The 16,895-nt window shown below is 39.7% G+C and overlaps 2 protein-coding genes across 7 annotated transcripts; both read right to left on the bottom strand.

The window, feature by feature from the left end:
- Window positions 1–561: 561 nt before the first annotated feature.
- fbxo22 (F-box protein 22) lies at window positions 562–6,786 on the bottom strand. Its single transcript, XM_062444350.1, has 7 exons — window positions 6,606–6,786; window positions 6,223–6,355; window positions 5,303–5,387; window positions 3,914–4,009; window positions 2,309–2,461; window positions 2,031–2,190; window positions 562–1,600 (listed from the first exon to the last, which is right to left on the bottom strand). Exons 1-7 carry the CDS (start codon window positions 6,734–6,736, stop codon window positions 1,207–1,209), a joined length of 1,152 nt encoding a protein of 383 aa, XP_062300334.1. The 5' UTR covers window positions 6,737–6,786; the 3' UTR covers window positions 562–1,206.
- Window positions 6,787–7,904: 1,118 nt separating this feature from the next.
- Window positions 7,905–16,548, bottom strand: LOC133982152 (tropomyosin alpha-1 chain-like). Of its 6 annotated transcripts, none has more exons than XM_062421089.1 (9): window positions 16,429–16,548; window positions 15,887–16,012; window positions 13,371–13,504; window positions 12,717–12,834; window positions 12,503–12,573; window positions 12,268–12,343; window positions 12,080–12,142; window positions 11,740–11,809; window positions 7,905–8,041 (listed from the first exon to the last, which is right to left on the bottom strand). In XM_062421089.1, exons 1-9 carry the CDS (start codon window positions 16,540–16,542, stop codon window positions 7,959–7,961), a joined length of 855 nt encoding a protein of 284 aa, XP_062277073.1. In that variant the 5' UTR covers window positions 16,543–16,548; the 3' UTR covers window positions 7,905–7,958. The 6 variants fall into 6 exon arrangements, with proteins under 6 accessions (XP_062277073.1, XP_062277089.1, XP_062277113.1 ...); XM_062421096.1 differs by lacking the exon at window positions 7,905–8,041 and adding an exon at window positions 11,052–11,134; XM_062421105.1 differs by lacking the exons at window positions 15,887–16,012; window positions 16,429–16,548 and adding an exon at window positions 14,108–14,239.
- Between the last annotated feature and the right edge of the window lie 347 nt (window positions 16,549–16,895).

The following is a 16,895-nucleotide window of genomic DNA, read 5'->3' as shown; positions in this document are numbered from 1 at the left end:
GATATTCTTGATAGTAAGGAAAAAAACAAATGTGAATGAATGACAGGGCCATCTAGAAAATAATCTAAATATGAACTGTAGCATTCAATGGATTTGGTCAGACACAGATTCACAAAAGGCATCTGTTAGGTTTTGTTAGAGACATGTGTGCAACTACGTAGTTAGTCTCAGACAATACTATCAAGATTTCAAATAAAACCTTTCCTATTTATGACTTCAGGAAAGAATACCAAGAACTTATTCTTTAATATCAAATCAAAATTTTCAGATCTTGGACGGTTCATCTTCAGTTTCCAAATACTAACAACTGTCTCCTAAATTCAGTCAATTGTAGAAAAGCTGAGTAAGGTGGGTGAAACAGAGGTTCTAGTTTTTAGAATGAATGTTGTTTTTTTCTTTTTAAGCTGGAGAAGCTACAGAGATGAAGTGACCATTAAGCCCAACCATTTAACAGTTAGTAGGTAGTAGTAGATAAATCATGTGAATAAAAAGAGGCACTCTAAAATTCTGACTGGCTACCCTGTGCCCAACTGAAAAAAGGTAGATAGACATGTTGCCTAATGTTATTAATTTGCAGGCTAACAAGGTTTATTTTTTACAATGGTAAGACAAAAGTGTAAAAACACCTCAAGTGTAAAACTTATATTACCATTATATTACCATTCATCATTTAAATCAAGATCGCCTTGATTCTGTGGAAAAAGGACCTCACTCCTCTTACTTACATGAATAAAAAGTGCCTTTGCTGAATCAACAACTTTAACAATAGCTTGGGACACAAGTGTGTATAATTTACTAATCTGCAAAGCAACCAGACCAAAAGGTTGATGTCAGGGGGTAAGATATGCCTTAAATGTGTGCGGAAATTGGGGAAAAATATATACACATATTTTACAAGAGCGCTATATCACAATTGAATGTTAAAAGAGATGATCAGTATTGTCCTATCTTTACTTTGTGAGACGCACTAGTTTTAATATAAATCTGTGTTTACACACAGGCTCCAACAGATATAATTTCCCTAATCTTGCCATTATATTAATGGCTGAAGGGATCATTTTCCTGCTTTAGGAGCAGAAATGACAGCAATATTCTGAGTCGTGATTCGAGTAACACGCTGCACAGAATATCTGTAGTTCCTGACTGCTGTTCCAAAGAGGATCATGATGGGTCTTCTTTGTTCCTGCCATTGTCATTGTGGATCAGTCAACCTAGGTGGACCAAGGTCATGACTGTCGTGTACTCATGCTGCAGACCGTCAATGTCAGAGTCGCACAGCGTGTAGTCATCTTTAACAATTCGGTCGCAGCCGATTTCACCGTTGCCAAACAGGCCAAAGAGCGGGGTGTTAGGGAACACCTTGCGGAAGGCGTCAGCCTCCACGTTGGACTGGTTGTTGTAGTAATGCTGGCCTCTCCCCACACAAGCGAACATGAACCCTAAGGTGTTCCTCTCAGGAATTTTGGCTGCCTTCAGCCTCCGGATCATGGCTTCAGCCGTCTTTGAGTTGCTTACGTCTTGTTCCAAGAGCACAGATGCCCCCTGCACCTTAGGGCCACTCAGGGCCAGGCCCACCACGCCGTATGCACCTTGGCTACAGCTACAGAGAGATGATGGAAAAAGCAACATTGCGTCAGAGTGAGCAGTAACATATCCACCAATATTTCAACTCTGAACATATTGGGGACATATTGGTGGTGACATGAGTGGCACAAGTTACAGAGAAATGCAGGAATTCAATTTAAATATGAAGTGAGGTTAAACTAAAAGGTTCAGTTTTAAATGCTTATTTTCAGAAGCCAGAGTTTACCCTCAAAGTTATGCTCAAAGCAAATACTGGGTTGAATCTGACTCAAACCCTTTAAACAGGATGTTTCTTATTGTCTATGAAAACTTCTCAAAACTATAATTAAGAAAGCCTCAAAATATTTGCAGGAAATCACTTACAACTATTAACTATGTATTAAACAACCCTCCTTTCATAGATTGCTGATCATTAACCTTGATTTAAGCACAGGATCCTAACTCACCAGTGTCTGGCAGGAGAAAAGACACTTTCTACCAGTCCTCCAGCGATGAGAGCTTTGCTCTTGGCCAGAGGCTCCAGTATCTGGTTGAGGAAAGGTCCAGATTTATATGCCTCATAGACAAACAATAGTACCACACGCAGCTCTGGGTTGTCAACAAGTCCTGTAGAGAGAAAGCACAATGAATGAGGGTCTGATACGAGAGCAAGTTCTGGAGGAAATTACAAGCATTGCATCTTTCAGTTTAGATAACTGAATAATTGTTGTGGGCCTTCACTCGCCTGCTTCTTTCAGTGCTGTTGGGGAGATGGACTTCTTGCAAAAATGAAAGGGCTTGATGTGGACACCATCCATGCTGGGGAACATGATTGCAAAGCCTGCCTCCCCTTCCTGGTACTCCTGGGGAGGGCTGGAGCAAGAGCCACTGGGAGTCACTGCACAGAGAGACAATCATGAAGTATCAGTATCATAGGATGGTAAGTTACATGCAGTCACATGAGGAGTCTTCTCTTGATTTTGACATATTAAGTTTCCAGGAGTCAGCATCTAGTGGCCATTAGAGGAACTGCAGCTCAAAGTACTGGGCACTTTATCCACCAGTCAACAGTGGTGGTGGCTGCTGCTGGGTTGGGACTTAACAAATCTTGGCAGAATAAAATAACTTTTTATCACAAGAGGACCCACAACATTGACCTGAACATTTGACATGGTATTTGCACAACATCACAAATTGCAGCCTTAGAAAAGAGCAGCAAATTACATAAACATTAGAGAAATCACCACAAAAGTATAATTTCACTTCTCTCAGTCAAGGGCATAATCATAGGCGCTTATTCATGCTTTGTATGTACATAGTTTAGCAGATGATTGTGCTACTATGCAAATGAAAGAACATGAAGCTGTGTCATCATAAATATACAGGATCTTAAGACAGGCAGCCCCTCATTAACCACTTCCACATTTAACATTTCAGGGTTTAAATTTTTTTCTGTGCTAAACCCCCGTTGTGCAACAGAATTGAAACATCACAAAAAAACCTTTCATAGTATTCAAAATGAGCAAATAGTGCACATAAGTATCTCATTTATTCCCATCCTGCACTGCGTGTCTGTTTATGGAATTCATGCAGGATTATGCAGGAAAAAAACAACTATGTCTTGTAATACTGTGCAGTCCACTGCCAACATGCATAAATAACTAGTTGTACTCTAGGCTGCATGAAAACCTGTTACAAGTAATCAATACATTTCACCCTTATCCAATCAAAGATTTCATTCAATTGAATTAGAGCTGCATGGTGACCCTGTGGTGACCCTCAGCTGCAATATCACAAAATGAGTGTTATAACAAACAGCATAGGCTGCCATTAAACCTGATAGATGATGGGAGGCTTGACAAGCCATCATCTTGAGGAAAGGGAACATGGCTGATGGAGAGTCACTCCTCTAGAGGGTTGTGATTATACAGAGAAATGGGGAGCACAGCACCAGGAAGACTAGGCAATATATCAGAGGGAGAGGCAGGGGGGGGGGGGGGGTGCCAGCCACCAGTAGTGCTTTCCAACGAGGCAGCAACGGTGGGGATTAATGCAAAGCCCTGTCTGTTGAAAAGTGAACTACTCCTCTTAGATATGCTCAAGACACCTGGTTCGCTTTTATTTTCTCTACAGCATCTGAGTAGTTCTATATGTTAAACATGCATATTCATTACCGTTGGAGCTGTAGTTTTAAGGCTCTATTAAAAAATGTTTTTTATGATAGTATTTAACTAAGTGACTCCTGTAATGTGAAATCGCTGTGGCTTATTTTGGATGATGAGGGGATTCATTTTTAATATATTGTATATAAATGAGGAATAGAAGTGAGACATGAAAGAGGAAAACTTACAGACTATGCCTGGTGTAGTAATGCCCATGATGTCACAGCCTTTGGGGAAAAGCAGGTTTATTTCTTCAGTGTCTGGACTGTTGCGACTCTTCTTTGCTTTGGAGTTAAAACAAAAAAAAGCAAAAAAACATGTTAACCCTTTGCATGGTCATCATTTTAATCATAAACTAAGAATATATTACCAGGATTATGTTACAATTTTAGATTCAGATACTTTATACCAACAACGTACAATTCTATTAGCAATGAGACTTACTTACTTTTCTTAGAGTTGCAAAAAACTTCAAACACTTTGTGCACATAGTGAATATCAAAATGTAAGTGAAATCTATATAAAAGCCTGAATTTCATGTTTTTCATTGGCTGGCAGAGTCTGTTAGTTCTAGTCAATTGTTTAACCACAGTTCTAAACTGCAGGTAAGCCTTGCAATTTTGATTATGTTTTACACTATGTTATAAAACAATTCTCAGTGCGTCACTAGTGAAATAAACCAAATAAACCAACTGATTAAACACATTTGAACATATCCGGCTTCGCTTTTATCTAAGTACTGGCCATGCTAATTGTGCAATAATACTATGAGATGTCCTGATTTTTTTTAAAAGGTCACAAGCTCTAAAGTGCAAGTGGCCAGTCAAAACAAAAATAAAAATGACAGAATTGATTGTGCAGTGACAAGAGAAACTTCACCCACAAGTTGAAACAGACCAACAAGGAAAAGATAGGTTAAAATTAATGCTAACTGGCCTGCAACCTCATATGACCCAATTCTGCATGCTTGGTGTTTAAAATGATTAACATAGTTTTCAATGCTTTACTATACTTGGTCAACTTTGCCCATATGAATATAATAAACTAGCAGGTAGTGTGAGGTAGTTTGCAGTTAATAGGGTAGTACCTGTATTTTTAATTATACATTTTTCATCAAATAAGCAAAGGTTGGAGTCTAACAACACACGGATTAGTAGCACAAATGCATCTTACACAAAGTCGCTTGTTTTGTAACAGCAACTATACCATCTGTTTGATTTACTTGTTCAAAATGCTAGAAGAGGTCAAAAGGACCTAATAAGCATTCTTCTAAAAAAAAAAAAAAGGTCACCTAAGCATATATTGTAATGTTTACACCTTTTATTCTTCAACAAAAAACATTGCACATAGACTTACTAGTATAACTAGTTCAGGCTGCCTCTGTTTCAGTTATATTAACTCAAACTTTTTACAACATTCCTTTTAAAGATTACTTGTAGATCATCTTACACCAATTTCCTAATACAGGATATGTCTCTCTGCTACCACGATCATAGCAATAATGTATGAGATATACATTATAATGAACATAACACACTTAAGTACAAAAGCAATGTGTTATAATATCTATTACCAACCTTTATTTTGCCTGTTGCAATAAGCTCCCCAGAAGGTCTCACAGTCTACCATTGCTAGAACGGTTTTGGGCAGGAGAAATACTTTCTGCAAATAATCAACAGCAAAGCGCATGTGTTAAAACAGTGTTAAAACATGCAGTTGGTGATTTCTAATCTGATTTCTAAGTGGCTACAACACATTGTACAATAGTATACCACATTTTTATTGCCGGGTTTCTCACAAGATGTGTCTGAATGGCGAAAAACATGGACTTTTGCAAGTAACTTTAAACTGTTAAAATAATCATATTCCTAATATCTGCATTACAGTATCATATACACTCACCACCACTTCATTAGTACACCTATACAATACAACAGCTCTGCCATAAATTTTGAAGTGTATAGATTTTCAGGTTTAGTCAGAAAGGTAGGTCTATGTATTTTATTGAGGTCATAGTGGGTGGTTGTGGTGTAATGGGGTGCGTTATAATGAAAAGTCTTCCTAATATTTTGCCCCCATAAAGTATGTTAATGGAGTGGACAAAATATTAGGAACACCATTCAATGCATTAATGCATTCCAACACACTACCAGCAGCTGTATTGGTTTGCATTAGATTGCACAGGTGTAACTAATGAAGTTGCCAGAGGGTGTATATTGTTCCAGCTCTGTATTGAAGCTTTAAAGTTTATTTTTCAGTTCCTAGTGACACATATTTCAGATTTTCGCTTGAAAAACATATCTAGCTGGGTGTGTGTATTACAGAACTCACCCTACAATTACTACTTAAGAGGATTTTTGCCATAAATGGCATTATGTTCTATTTGTTCTTGTTCTATTTACCATTATCCAATGTGTATTTTTCAAACAGCATCCTCCTAGACAAAGTTCCTCTACATTTGACTGTCCAAAACAGACCCTTTTTGCCCACTATTTACCTCCACCTCCTCGGCCAAGATGCTGCAGAGAGCATGGACCTCACTGTTGGAAAACCCACTGGCTGACACCCAGGTCAGCTGCTGCTGAGTCCTCAGCACCCTGCGGGCACAGTTCCTCCACAGCCTGCACACACTAGAGAGACACACAAACACATTCAGCATCACCTGCTATTACCAACTTAGCACAATAATACGTTCGCGCTACTATCAAATAACACGACTGAGCACCTGCAAACTATCACACACTAAGTACGCGGACTATAGAACTACTCGAGCTGGGACATTAACTTCCTATCTTCCCTGAATGTCTTTTAAGAGCAGTTTCACTTCTGCTCGACAGCCATTAGCGTTAGCCGAGCTCACTGTTTAGCAGACAAACACACCTTGCGATCCGTAGAAGTGATTTGGTCGGTACGAAGGTGAGAATCCGCTCAACCACTTCAGCGACATTGCTGAGCACATACGCAGCTTTGCTGTCTTGTAAAGACATGTCAAAAACCGAATTTTCACACATATTTCCCTCTCTGGTCGTGGGTTTCCTAGCACGGCTGCCCAGCTGCGAACTTTCACCTCTGTACCTCCTCTGCTGCAGATGATCTGCGCTGAGTTTACACACTGCCCCCTGTGGCGAGGAAAGGCTACAGCAGGTACAGCCTCTGCGGGTGAAGTGCCCCTCATAATCCATTAATACACACAACCCTGTAATTTATACTATATGAAATGTGGCTTACACTAAAATGTGATACTATTGCCTTTTAAATTCACTCATGTGCAGTAACTTAAAAGAAAAAAATATGTAAAATACTCTTTTTAAAAAAGAAAAAAAATTAAGCCACTGTCACTGTCCTTAATCAACAAAGGGTGGATTTTTTTCTTCTTCTTTAAAGTCTAACCAATTAGCCTCTTCCATCCACCCCCTTTTAAAGCCTCACCAAGTGGTTCCCAACCCTGAGTCAGAATATTCTAAGATATTCCTATCAAACAAAGCGCTTATTTCACATTTGCCATCATACATTTTCCTCCCTACTCTCTTTCGCACTACTGACTGGTACCAAGGAGCCATTTTCAAAATCATTATTCTATCAGAGCACGGGGAACCTTTTTAATAAAGACAGTCATTGAGTAAATTATACTTGATTCAACCATTTATTTATGATCTTTACATTTCCATGATAAAATGGGAGACAAAAATCAAATGCATTTTATGAGGAAAAAGAAAATCTAAATGATGAACAGAAGAGTACAGTGTGCAAACATTTCTTTCACTTAGCTGGAACAATACAGTACATTCAAGCAACAGTGCCAAGAATTACTTCCTTGCTAAACTGGAAGTAAACATAATTGACTGAAAAAATGTTAATACAGGAGAAACAAAGACATACAAGCAACTTTACAAAAGTACACATAATAAAAGTCCCTTTTTATATAACATTGGCTTAACTTACAGTATGGCTTTGTTCATGATGATTATATGCAGTATTTTTCCCAAAAAAGTGCAAATTTTCCCAACATATACAAACAAACTTATTAAAGTTATACAGTGAATTGTATCCGCATTTTGGTTATAGTGTATAACAAAACAGTGTAGTTTAACTACCTTTTATAGAGCTTGTTTCTTCAGGACAAGGTCAGAGGAGACATGAACACAAAGTCCTACATTATTTGTAGCACCCATGTATAGGAGCCGGCCATATTCAGAGCAGATGAGGCAATGTGGGAAGAGGATCAGAGCTGAGTCAAAGGTTACACAAATCCGTTAGAGTCTGATCCAGCATCTGCTTTACGCGCAGGTTCTCTTCTTTAGTACGTGTGAGTTTATCTGTTAATATATCATTGCATTGGTTAAAATCATAAAAACAAAACAGCGTAGAGATGCACAGAATATAAAAAAACAGACAAAGCTCTAGTCCAGGTTAGGAAAGAGTGTTAGACATGTGCTGGATATTGTTACAAACCTTATAAGTGTTGGAAATTTTGCTGTGCTGTACTTTTTGATAACAGAAGTTGACATTCATTAGGTAAGCACATATCCTACATTAAGATACTGTCTGAGCCAACTTTTACAAACTCAAGTTTCATTTTGATATTTAACATTTAGAATCAGACCGTAAATATTATACTCAAGCTATAGACAGAGCTGTAGTCACCACTGAATGAGCTGGGTTTAGCATTAAAAAAATGGGTCTAGACAAGACAAGGCAAATAATTTAAATTATGCTTATGACCTACAGTAATCAAGTCTAAGTGAACCCTCCAAGCAGCTTCAGGTCGATCAATAATAATTTGGCCTAAAAACACAAAAGTGAGCACCAATTTCACCTCAAATTAGACACCCACATGAAAAACTCTCCTCTTTCACGTCACCAAAACTGTCCCCAACATGATCCTGAAAGTCTTGCATAAGGTAACAGATTTTTGTTTGCAACAGTCCTTTTTATTTATCTTCAAAGCTCTAAATTAGTTTGGTTTTCCCTTTACAAAAACTGCACTAAGTGACAGTATTCAGAAATTGAGCCTTGCAGTGGTTCAGGCAAGAATCTCTGTCATTTAACAAGCAGATGTTCTCCCCAACATGACCAAAATCAAAAACCTATAAACAACTCCATATGGGAAGATTTGGTACAAATTCTCCCTGCATGCACGAATAGTCAGAGCCATATCATTACCAAATTTTACTCCCTTCCTTTATATCTAAGTGAACTCAGAAGATTTGTTTATTTAAAGTTTACACTAATTGAGAATGTTACTCATTATGTTATTTATGGTCCAAACAGTGATACAAGTGTCTTGACTGAACTGAAAAAACTCCAATTGCAAAAAACCAGAGCAAATCAAGCCTGCATTAAAACTAAAATAATTGGTAGTTTGATTATTTCTGTTGAAACTTGTCCTTCTGCCTTAGTCGCCATTACAAGATTAGAGGTGGAGTCAGGAGTGAAGGGAGTTCTAGACCCCATGCAGCATTTCATGAGCCTGTGGGCCACAAGACTCATCACCGGCTTTCATCCAATGAGAAACAGCACCATGTAGAATTCAATGAATTTGTGCTACAGCCCTGACAATAACCAAGAAAAAATATCAGATGATTTTGATGTTTCATGACCTAGAGTTGTCTGACCATCCATCCGAAACTGTAGTTTGAGCATGCATAATGTTGAAAGTCTTACAGTTTGGCTCCTGTTTGTTGAAAGCATTACTTGGTTTAAGTTGTGTCATAGACACAGTTGCCTATACTCTTTACACATCACAGCATTAGACAATATGTCTGGACATTTGAGTTACAGAAGAATGAAAGCATACAAGAGGCCATTCCAGTTCACGCCTCATTTAAGGCTACTCTCAGTTCATTGGTCAGAAGACGGTTTTTCTCAAGCTGCTTGTATAGATGATCTTGACCGTCAGAAAGCGGGTAAGAGAAAAGGAAAAGAGGCAGTTAGTACAGAAGACAAAGAGCAACTGTTGCTTTGAAGCGAATCATGAACTGCTGACCTCAGGAACATATCAAACTAAAGCAATAACTATCATTCAGTAACATTTCCGAAAAGATCTAACAAGCTGTTGCCAATACTTGCTGTCCTTGTTAGCCATAGCAACAGCACTCATACTTTTGTTGGTATGAAAATTGTTTTTTCCCCCGGAGCCACTTCGAACAGCATGAAATGACCCTATACGATCATAAATGCTTAATTCAGAAGAAGCATCCATGGCTTTTAGTACCTAACACAGCACAGTACCCAACATACACACTGATACTTCTTTAAAAAAGGAGGCCAGAGACCTTAAAGATGATTGTTTCAATACTTTTCAAATTAAAATCTCTAGTGATGCAGTAGATCCTCTTTAGCGGCAACAACACAAACAGTTGAATAAACTGACTATCAAAGCAGGTAACCTGTCATGAATATTATATTCCAGTATTCTTCTAGTTGAAGTGGAAAATGGAGAACTATGCATTTTATGTGAGGACTAGTTCATTAAGTAGAATGAATTAGCACCCAGAAATACTGTTGTATCAAATAATTGTCCTCCCAAACAGAAAAAGCAACAGTAAATGGGAGAGGAGCTTTAGAGTTTATTCGAAAGCTACTCGACAAAATAAATTAAACACATAGAAGACAAACATCAACAACAAAAAAAAGAAGACAAAGAAAAAAAAAAAAAAAGGATGGGATAAATGGAAATGAAGAAACATCTCAGGAGAAAGGGGGAAGGGTTGACATAGTTGGAAGAATGTTTATTTTACAGAGAGCAATATGGCTCCGAGGTCTAGACGAGAGATGAACAAAACGATGACGGCAGCAATGGTCCAATGTGCAGTAGTGGAAAGGTAGTAAAGAAACACAGAGACAGAGCAGACAGAAAATTGGGCAGTGCTGCACAGGAAAGAGATGAAGACGCTCAACCAGCGGGTGGCTTCTGGGGGTGAAGGGGTGTAAAAATTTAGCTGTGAAAAAAGGAGAAAATAAAAAATGTTGGATGGAGAAATTAAAAGAAGAATGGAAGATAAATGACATGCAGAAGCAAAAAGGGAAATACAGGATGAATCTCTAAGCCAGAAAAGCTAAAAGATGAGAATGAAATTGATGCAATGTGGCTGTGGTGCGAAAAATTATCCAACTATTATTGAATGCTGTTTCCTACATAAAGAGATTTGTGAAATGTAGCCTTAAATGTTGTTAAAAATACCTACAAATACTTCATTCACACACAAACCAAGCAGTGGAAGGATTAAAAAACTCAAACATGCCACAAGAGGGAGCTATGCTACTATTGTGAGAGTTAGGGATGCTGAAGGCTAAGGCACAAAGCAAACACAAGGGTGTGGTGAATTACATGGAAGTCATGTCGTTGAGGGCGTGGTCCAGCTCCTCGCTGATGGCCTTGTACTTCAGTTTCTGGGCATACAGCTCATCTATTGTATGGTAGTTATTATGGAGGTGGCAGTGAAGGATTTGCAATTTTAAAAAATGGGAAGACAAAAGAAAACATAAGGAGTCAGAACATAAGAAGGTAAAATGCAAACAGAGAAATTGAAAAAAGCAGGCAGGACAGAAATAGGAAGGGTGCAAGCAACAGCTGCCGATATTGTGTCAAATTCCAAAGGAGTCACTGAGAAACTGCCTCACATGTTCCATGACCATGAGGAGGGCTGATTGGGACTAGCTGGCCCTTGAAAACTCAGTGTACAGGAATGCCAAAAAGCATTGTGGTGAGAAATGTTGCTGCTAATGTGAATATTATCACGCCAGCCTCTGTGGATCGCTGCTTTGCCCCCCCCCCCCCCCGTAGATAACTGACAGTGCAGATATTTGTCCTGAGGACTATTGAACACCTTGCTGACCAGATAAATAAGCAAAGACTGTGCAAATGTTTACATAAAAGAGGTACTCCCTTTTAGGATTTTGAGAAATTTGGGAAAAGCGGTGTACATCACAGTTGCTCTGTTACGAACAGGTGCTTACATTTTGTGAAACAAACTCTGCTGTTCCTTAAAAAGCAAATGTAAAAGATTCATACCCTCCAAGTCATCAATAGTCTTCTCAAGCTTGGCGACTGATCTCTCAGCAAACTCAGCACGAGTCTCAGCCTAAGTGGAAGAATGCAGTCAAACATTTAGCAGCTTACATTATGAGGTTAAGAGAACATGAATGTGTTTCTGGACAGGGCCCCACTGGACATTTAAAGCACTCAAGTGCAGTAAAGGAAAACTAAGTATCCTTTCTAATTAATAAATACAGTCAATTCAGTTCTTTGAAGTAACTGATGAGTCAAAATTCAATCAAAAAGCTTATTAAAAAATGCAACAGGATGGATAACTCATATTTAAAATGAGTCACTGGAGATTTAGGCAACTCACCTCCTTCAGCTTGTCTGTAAGAACCTTGATCTCCTCCTCGTACTTGTCCTCCTTCTGTGAATACTGTAGTCACATACAAAGGCCAGAGTTAGGCAAATATCACTACTGTGTTAACACAAGATAGTTTCAAACAGATTTCCAGGGTTTATTTATGTGGATTATCTGTTGTGCATCATCTTCGGTTTTACCTTCTCTGCCTGAGCCTCCAGAGACTTCAGGTTGTTCTGCACGGTTTTCAGCTCCTCCTCAAGCTCAGAGCATTTGCTGATGTGTTACATTTTGGTTCACCAAGCGGGAAGAGACATGAGACAAAACAATATATTATAACAGATTACAATGGAACGTGTAGTCGTTTCAAGTTGTGAGTTGGTGGAGCAATTGAAGGGGAAGGGAAGAATGACAAAAAAGGAAGGAAGTTCTTACCTCTCAGACAGCTCAGCACGTTCCTCTGTACGTTCCAGATCACTCTCAATGATCACCAGCTTACGGGCCACCTGAAGTCACAACGTACTGACGTTTAGTCCCACACAGCACACTAGTTGGATACATCAATGCACATACCTAAAGTAAACATCTAACAGAAAGTGGACATTGATGTCATCTGTCACATTAAAAGGAAAAGAGCTAAGAAACTCGCCTCTTCGTATTTGCGGTCAGCCTCCTCAGCAATGTGTTTGGCCTCCTTCAGCTGGATCTCCTGAAGCTCCATCTTCTCCTCATCCTTCATCGCTCTGTTCTCAATAACCTTCATGCCTCTGGAGGGGGAGGAAATTACCATTGGTGGAAGAAAACGAACTAGGCTTCCACGTGTGCTTTATTTGACTATCCAGACAAACATCCGAGTACTTCAAATTCACTTGAATACTATGGTGGACAGCACACTCAGTAGAAAATTATGTCCTTGTAATACTAAAAAAACAATAATTTAAGCTTTAAGTAAAACGCTACAGGTGTGCCACTTGTACTTTTGGTCATGAATGAAATTTGCATTCAAAACAATCTGTGAAAAATGATTTTCTATCAGTATTCTATGTGTTACACACTTCTCTTCTTAACACTGTTGCAATATAACTTCCAGCCACCAGTGGCAGCATTAAGGTAAATGTTGAGGAGTGGTACTCTAACTCTAACAGCATGGATTATGACTAATCCTCTTTTTATGCAGGAACTCTAGACTTATGGCATAGAAGTTTAAAAAAAAAAAAAAAAAAAAAAAATCATACTGCACTCATTTCAGCCACTGCATAAACCCCAGACTAAAAGCATGGATGTATGAGTGGAGTATGCCCACCTCTCGCTCTCATCAGCAGCCTTCTCAGCCTCCTCCAGCTTGGTCAGAGCTGTGGCCAGACGTTCCTGAGCACGGTCCAACTCCTCCTCAACCAGCTGGATACGTCTGTTCAGGGAAGCTACATCGCTCTCAGCCTAGAGGAGTACAAACACTGCATTAAGTTTATTTGTAGGACCGGCCATAATATACCAGCCATTACAGCATCTTCAACCAGACTCTCTGAGGAGCTTGGTCTGGGGTTAGGAACACACCCTAGGGAGGGAGGGAGGTTGGAATGTAGTCTGTAAAGTCAGACCTGCCATATCCTGCCTAACGACCATTTAATCATCTTGCACCAAAAATGAGCTACAGACACATGGCAATAAACTATTAAGTTATTTTGGAAGGGGAAAAGCAGCTCTATTGTGCTCCACTTAGGGGAATTGAACACAGGAGAGGATTTTCTCTCAGAGCACCCGTACTGCTACTGTCGCTGCTGTAACGATAGCCTAGCCTACTTGTTACAAGAGTGCTTGTTTATCCGGGATGAGTCGGGTGGAGTCTTTTCATCTCTCCATCATTACGCACGTCTACAGTGTGCTCATTTCAAACACATGCACCTGCTACCTGTCTTTAGCTATTCGAGCACAAACCGCCGCTGTCTGGGCCTAGCAGCCACGCTTTTTGACCAGATTTGCGCCTCTAATTCCGCCGGCAATCTGCGGACTAATTGCCTTAAGCCATTAGCAGCAGCTTACTGCTTCCCTGGAGCTCCTCTCCAGGTTCAGGTCCCGCTGCAGTGCCGCCGCCCGGTCCTCCGCCTCGTCGGCCTGCTCCTGCAACGACTTGATTTTCTTCTTCACAGCTTCCAGAGAGCTCCCACCGGCCATTTTTTGCTCTTTTCTTTCTTTCTTTTTTTTTTACCCCCCTTTCTATCTCTCTCACTCTCTCTCAGCTAGGCTAGTTTCCTCTCAGCACCGTGCAGGCAGCCTCCGTGCAAACACACACCGACACACATACACTCTTTGATCCCTGCCCCCACCGCCTTTAATCAAGCGCTGATGAGGATTGGGATGTGCCATCAAGTCCGGAAGTCACGCGTTGGGCACGCAAATAATAAAATGTATCAACTGGATATAAAAAAAACGAATTATATTGGTTTACAATGTTCTTTCCCATTACAAATGGTCGTTTAAAGAAAATACTTTTTAGAAGACATACAACCTACCCAACTCATAAATTGTTTTAAGTGCATCCCCTACTGGTAAATTGAGCTCACCCAATAAAATCACAGCAGCAATATAAACAACCTGGTACAAATAATTAATATTAGGCTAATTAAAGCACTAAATGATGACTTGCTATTATTATTAGTCTTAATAGTATTTTTATTACCATTATACTCTTCAACTTTATAAACTTCTGCACCTTGGGGCTTCCACTAATTAGACCTTACCATTTTTGTTTCACTGCTACAAGTGCAATATCTATTAGACTATATGCTGTTAACACCCTCATGCAAGCTCAAGACATGTGTTGTTTGTGTTTGTTTTGTATGTATTCATTGTGATTAACTGTGTCGTGATTTTATGTTGTGATTTTCTGTTATTCACAAATACACACTACTTTAGTTGTGTATGGTGTAGCCTAAAAACCACCAGAGTAGGGGCCTCCCTCTCTGTCTTTAAGAAGCACTTGAAGACCCAGCTCTTCAGAGGGTACCTCCTCTCTTAACTTACAATTACTTAGCACTCTTAACTTACAACTACTTAACACTACTTAGCACTACTTAGCAGAATTTATTTATTGTCACACTAATGTCTCTGTTGCAATGTAGCTTGAATGTTATTCTCCCTTGTAAGTCGCTTTGGATAAAAGCGTCTGCTAAATGACTAAATGTAAATGTAAATGTAAATGTAACCTTATAAAAAGCGTCTATTTATTGTTTTCACATATTGTATAACAATCTCATGTATGTATTCGTATGTTTTAGGCTACTTCCCTTCTGGGGATGAAGGTTATCTAATCTTATATCATCCTTACTTATGTACCTTCTTGTTGATGTCGCTGACTGTGACGTCATCAATTGGGCTTAATTGGTGTGACATTTAATACTGGCAGTAATTTAATCGGGGTTTTGACATAACTGCAGACAGAGAACCAACTGAAACCAACCAGAACAAGCACAAATCTGTTGAAGATTGTACTGGTAAAAATATGCCTGTAAAATGCGCGACTGAAACCCTACACTGGTCCTCAGAATGCATCAGTAAGCCTGTAAGCGGTGGCCTTACCATATACAGCACGTGTTAAATGTAACTCTTTGATATATTCATCCTATATAACTCAAGAGTCTCTTCTGCTTTACTGACTAATTATTGCATAACTTGATCATTAGAGTAAGTCATTAAGTAATCAAGTAATGGGTGGGAGAAGGGGGGGGGGGTAATCTCGCCCTGCTAAGGAGATCAGAGGGGGTGGTTCAAGGTCAAACCATTAGGCAATGGGCGTCTGGGGTGCTGTCAGCTTAAACTCACATCTGTGGCTTTCTTCTCAGCAAGCTCCAGTTTCTCCTGGGCATCCTTCAGGGATTCAGAGTACTTGTCCAACTCATCCTCAGTTCCCTTCAGCTTCTTCTGCAGTGCCACCAGGTCATCCTCAAGCTGGCACACAGAGAAGCGAGAGATTTATTTACACTGAAAGCAGACACCATCGGGATGTATTATGTACAGCATCAAGTACTCGACACCTCGTAGTGTCTGCAAACAGACATAATAATAAACAGAACATCAACCATTTAGAAACGATGACAGCTAGGCTACTATTAACTACTACTACATTTACTATTAAATTCAACAGTAAATGGTAATGTTCCTCATTGTTGCCAACTTCAACTTTTTCCCTTATTTTGTTTCATATAAAGCACAATGAGGGAAAAAGCAAAGACATTATGATTCGTCAAAACTTTTTCGATCCTATGAAATACACATTAATCCTCACTGTCAGAACAATGGGCAGTGCCGTGCAATTGGCACCGGTGCGTAAAAGCACCAGAGTGAAATTCACACTGGATGCCGACCTGTTTGCTCCTGTCCTCGGCTGCCTTCTTGTCTGACTCGGCCTGCTCAGCTCTGTCCAAGGCGGTCTCCTTGTCGAGCTTGAGCATCTGCATCTTCTTCTTGATGGCATCCATGGCTGCTTATTGTCCGGGGGGCGGGTCCGTGCAAGCCAAAAACAAAAGCAATTGTAGGGAAAGGATCGGAGCGTCTGGACCACACTGTTCGCCCAAGCTGGAGTGCGAGCTCGTCCAAGCTGTGGTGAGTCAAATAAGTATTTTGGCAATGCAGTACTGGATACCCATTACTTTTTTGGAAACAACTGCAGCTGTTTGCCAACCCTTCTTTTTTCTGAATCTCTTCAGTGATTCGCTCTTCCAAGACATTTGACCGCTTCTGTGACTATACATGGGATATAGACGTCAGAAAGGCACTCCCTCCTTCACACCAAGACGTCTACTCCTATTTCTAACACCCTCCAAGTGAGAGC

Source organism: Scomber scombrus, chromosome 1, assembly GCF_963691925.1.
Source record: "Scomber scombrus chromosome 1, fScoSco1.1, whole genome shotgun sequence".
NCBI lineage: Eukaryota > Metazoa > Chordata > Actinopteri > Scombriformes > Scombridae > Scomber > Scomber scombrus.
The sequence above is the reverse complement of the archived record's forward strand: the minus strand, read 5'-3'. Positions and strand labels throughout refer to the sequence as shown.

Excerpts from the sequence above, each read along its gene's own strand:
- fbxo22 (XM_062444350.1), bottom strand. The coding sequence starts at position 6,736 with ATGTGTGAAAATTCGGTTTTTGACATGTCTTTACAAGACAGCAAAGCT. Across the intron at positions 4,010-5,302 it reads TTGCAACAGGCAAAATAAAG|CAAAGAAGAGTCGCAACAGT; the intron begins GTTGGTAATAGA and ends TTAACTCCAAAG. Across the intron at positions 1,601-2,030 it reads TTTTCTCCTGCCAGACACTG|CTGTAGCCAAGGTGCATACG; the intron begins GTGAGTTAGGAT and ends ATCTCTCTGTAG.
- LOC133982152 (XM_062421089.1), bottom strand. The coding sequence starts at position 16,542 with ATGGATGCCATCAAGAAGAAGATGCAGATGCTCAAGCTCGACAAGGAG. Across the intron at positions 12,344-12,502 it reads CGTGCTGAGCTGTCTGAGAG|CAAATGCTCTGAGCTTGAGG; the intron begins GTAAGAACTTCC and ends GTAACACATCAG. Across the intron at positions 11,810-12,079 it reads TTACAGACAAGCTGAAGGAG|GCTGAGACTCGTGCTGAGTT; the intron begins GTGAGTTGCCTA and ends TCTTCCACTTAG.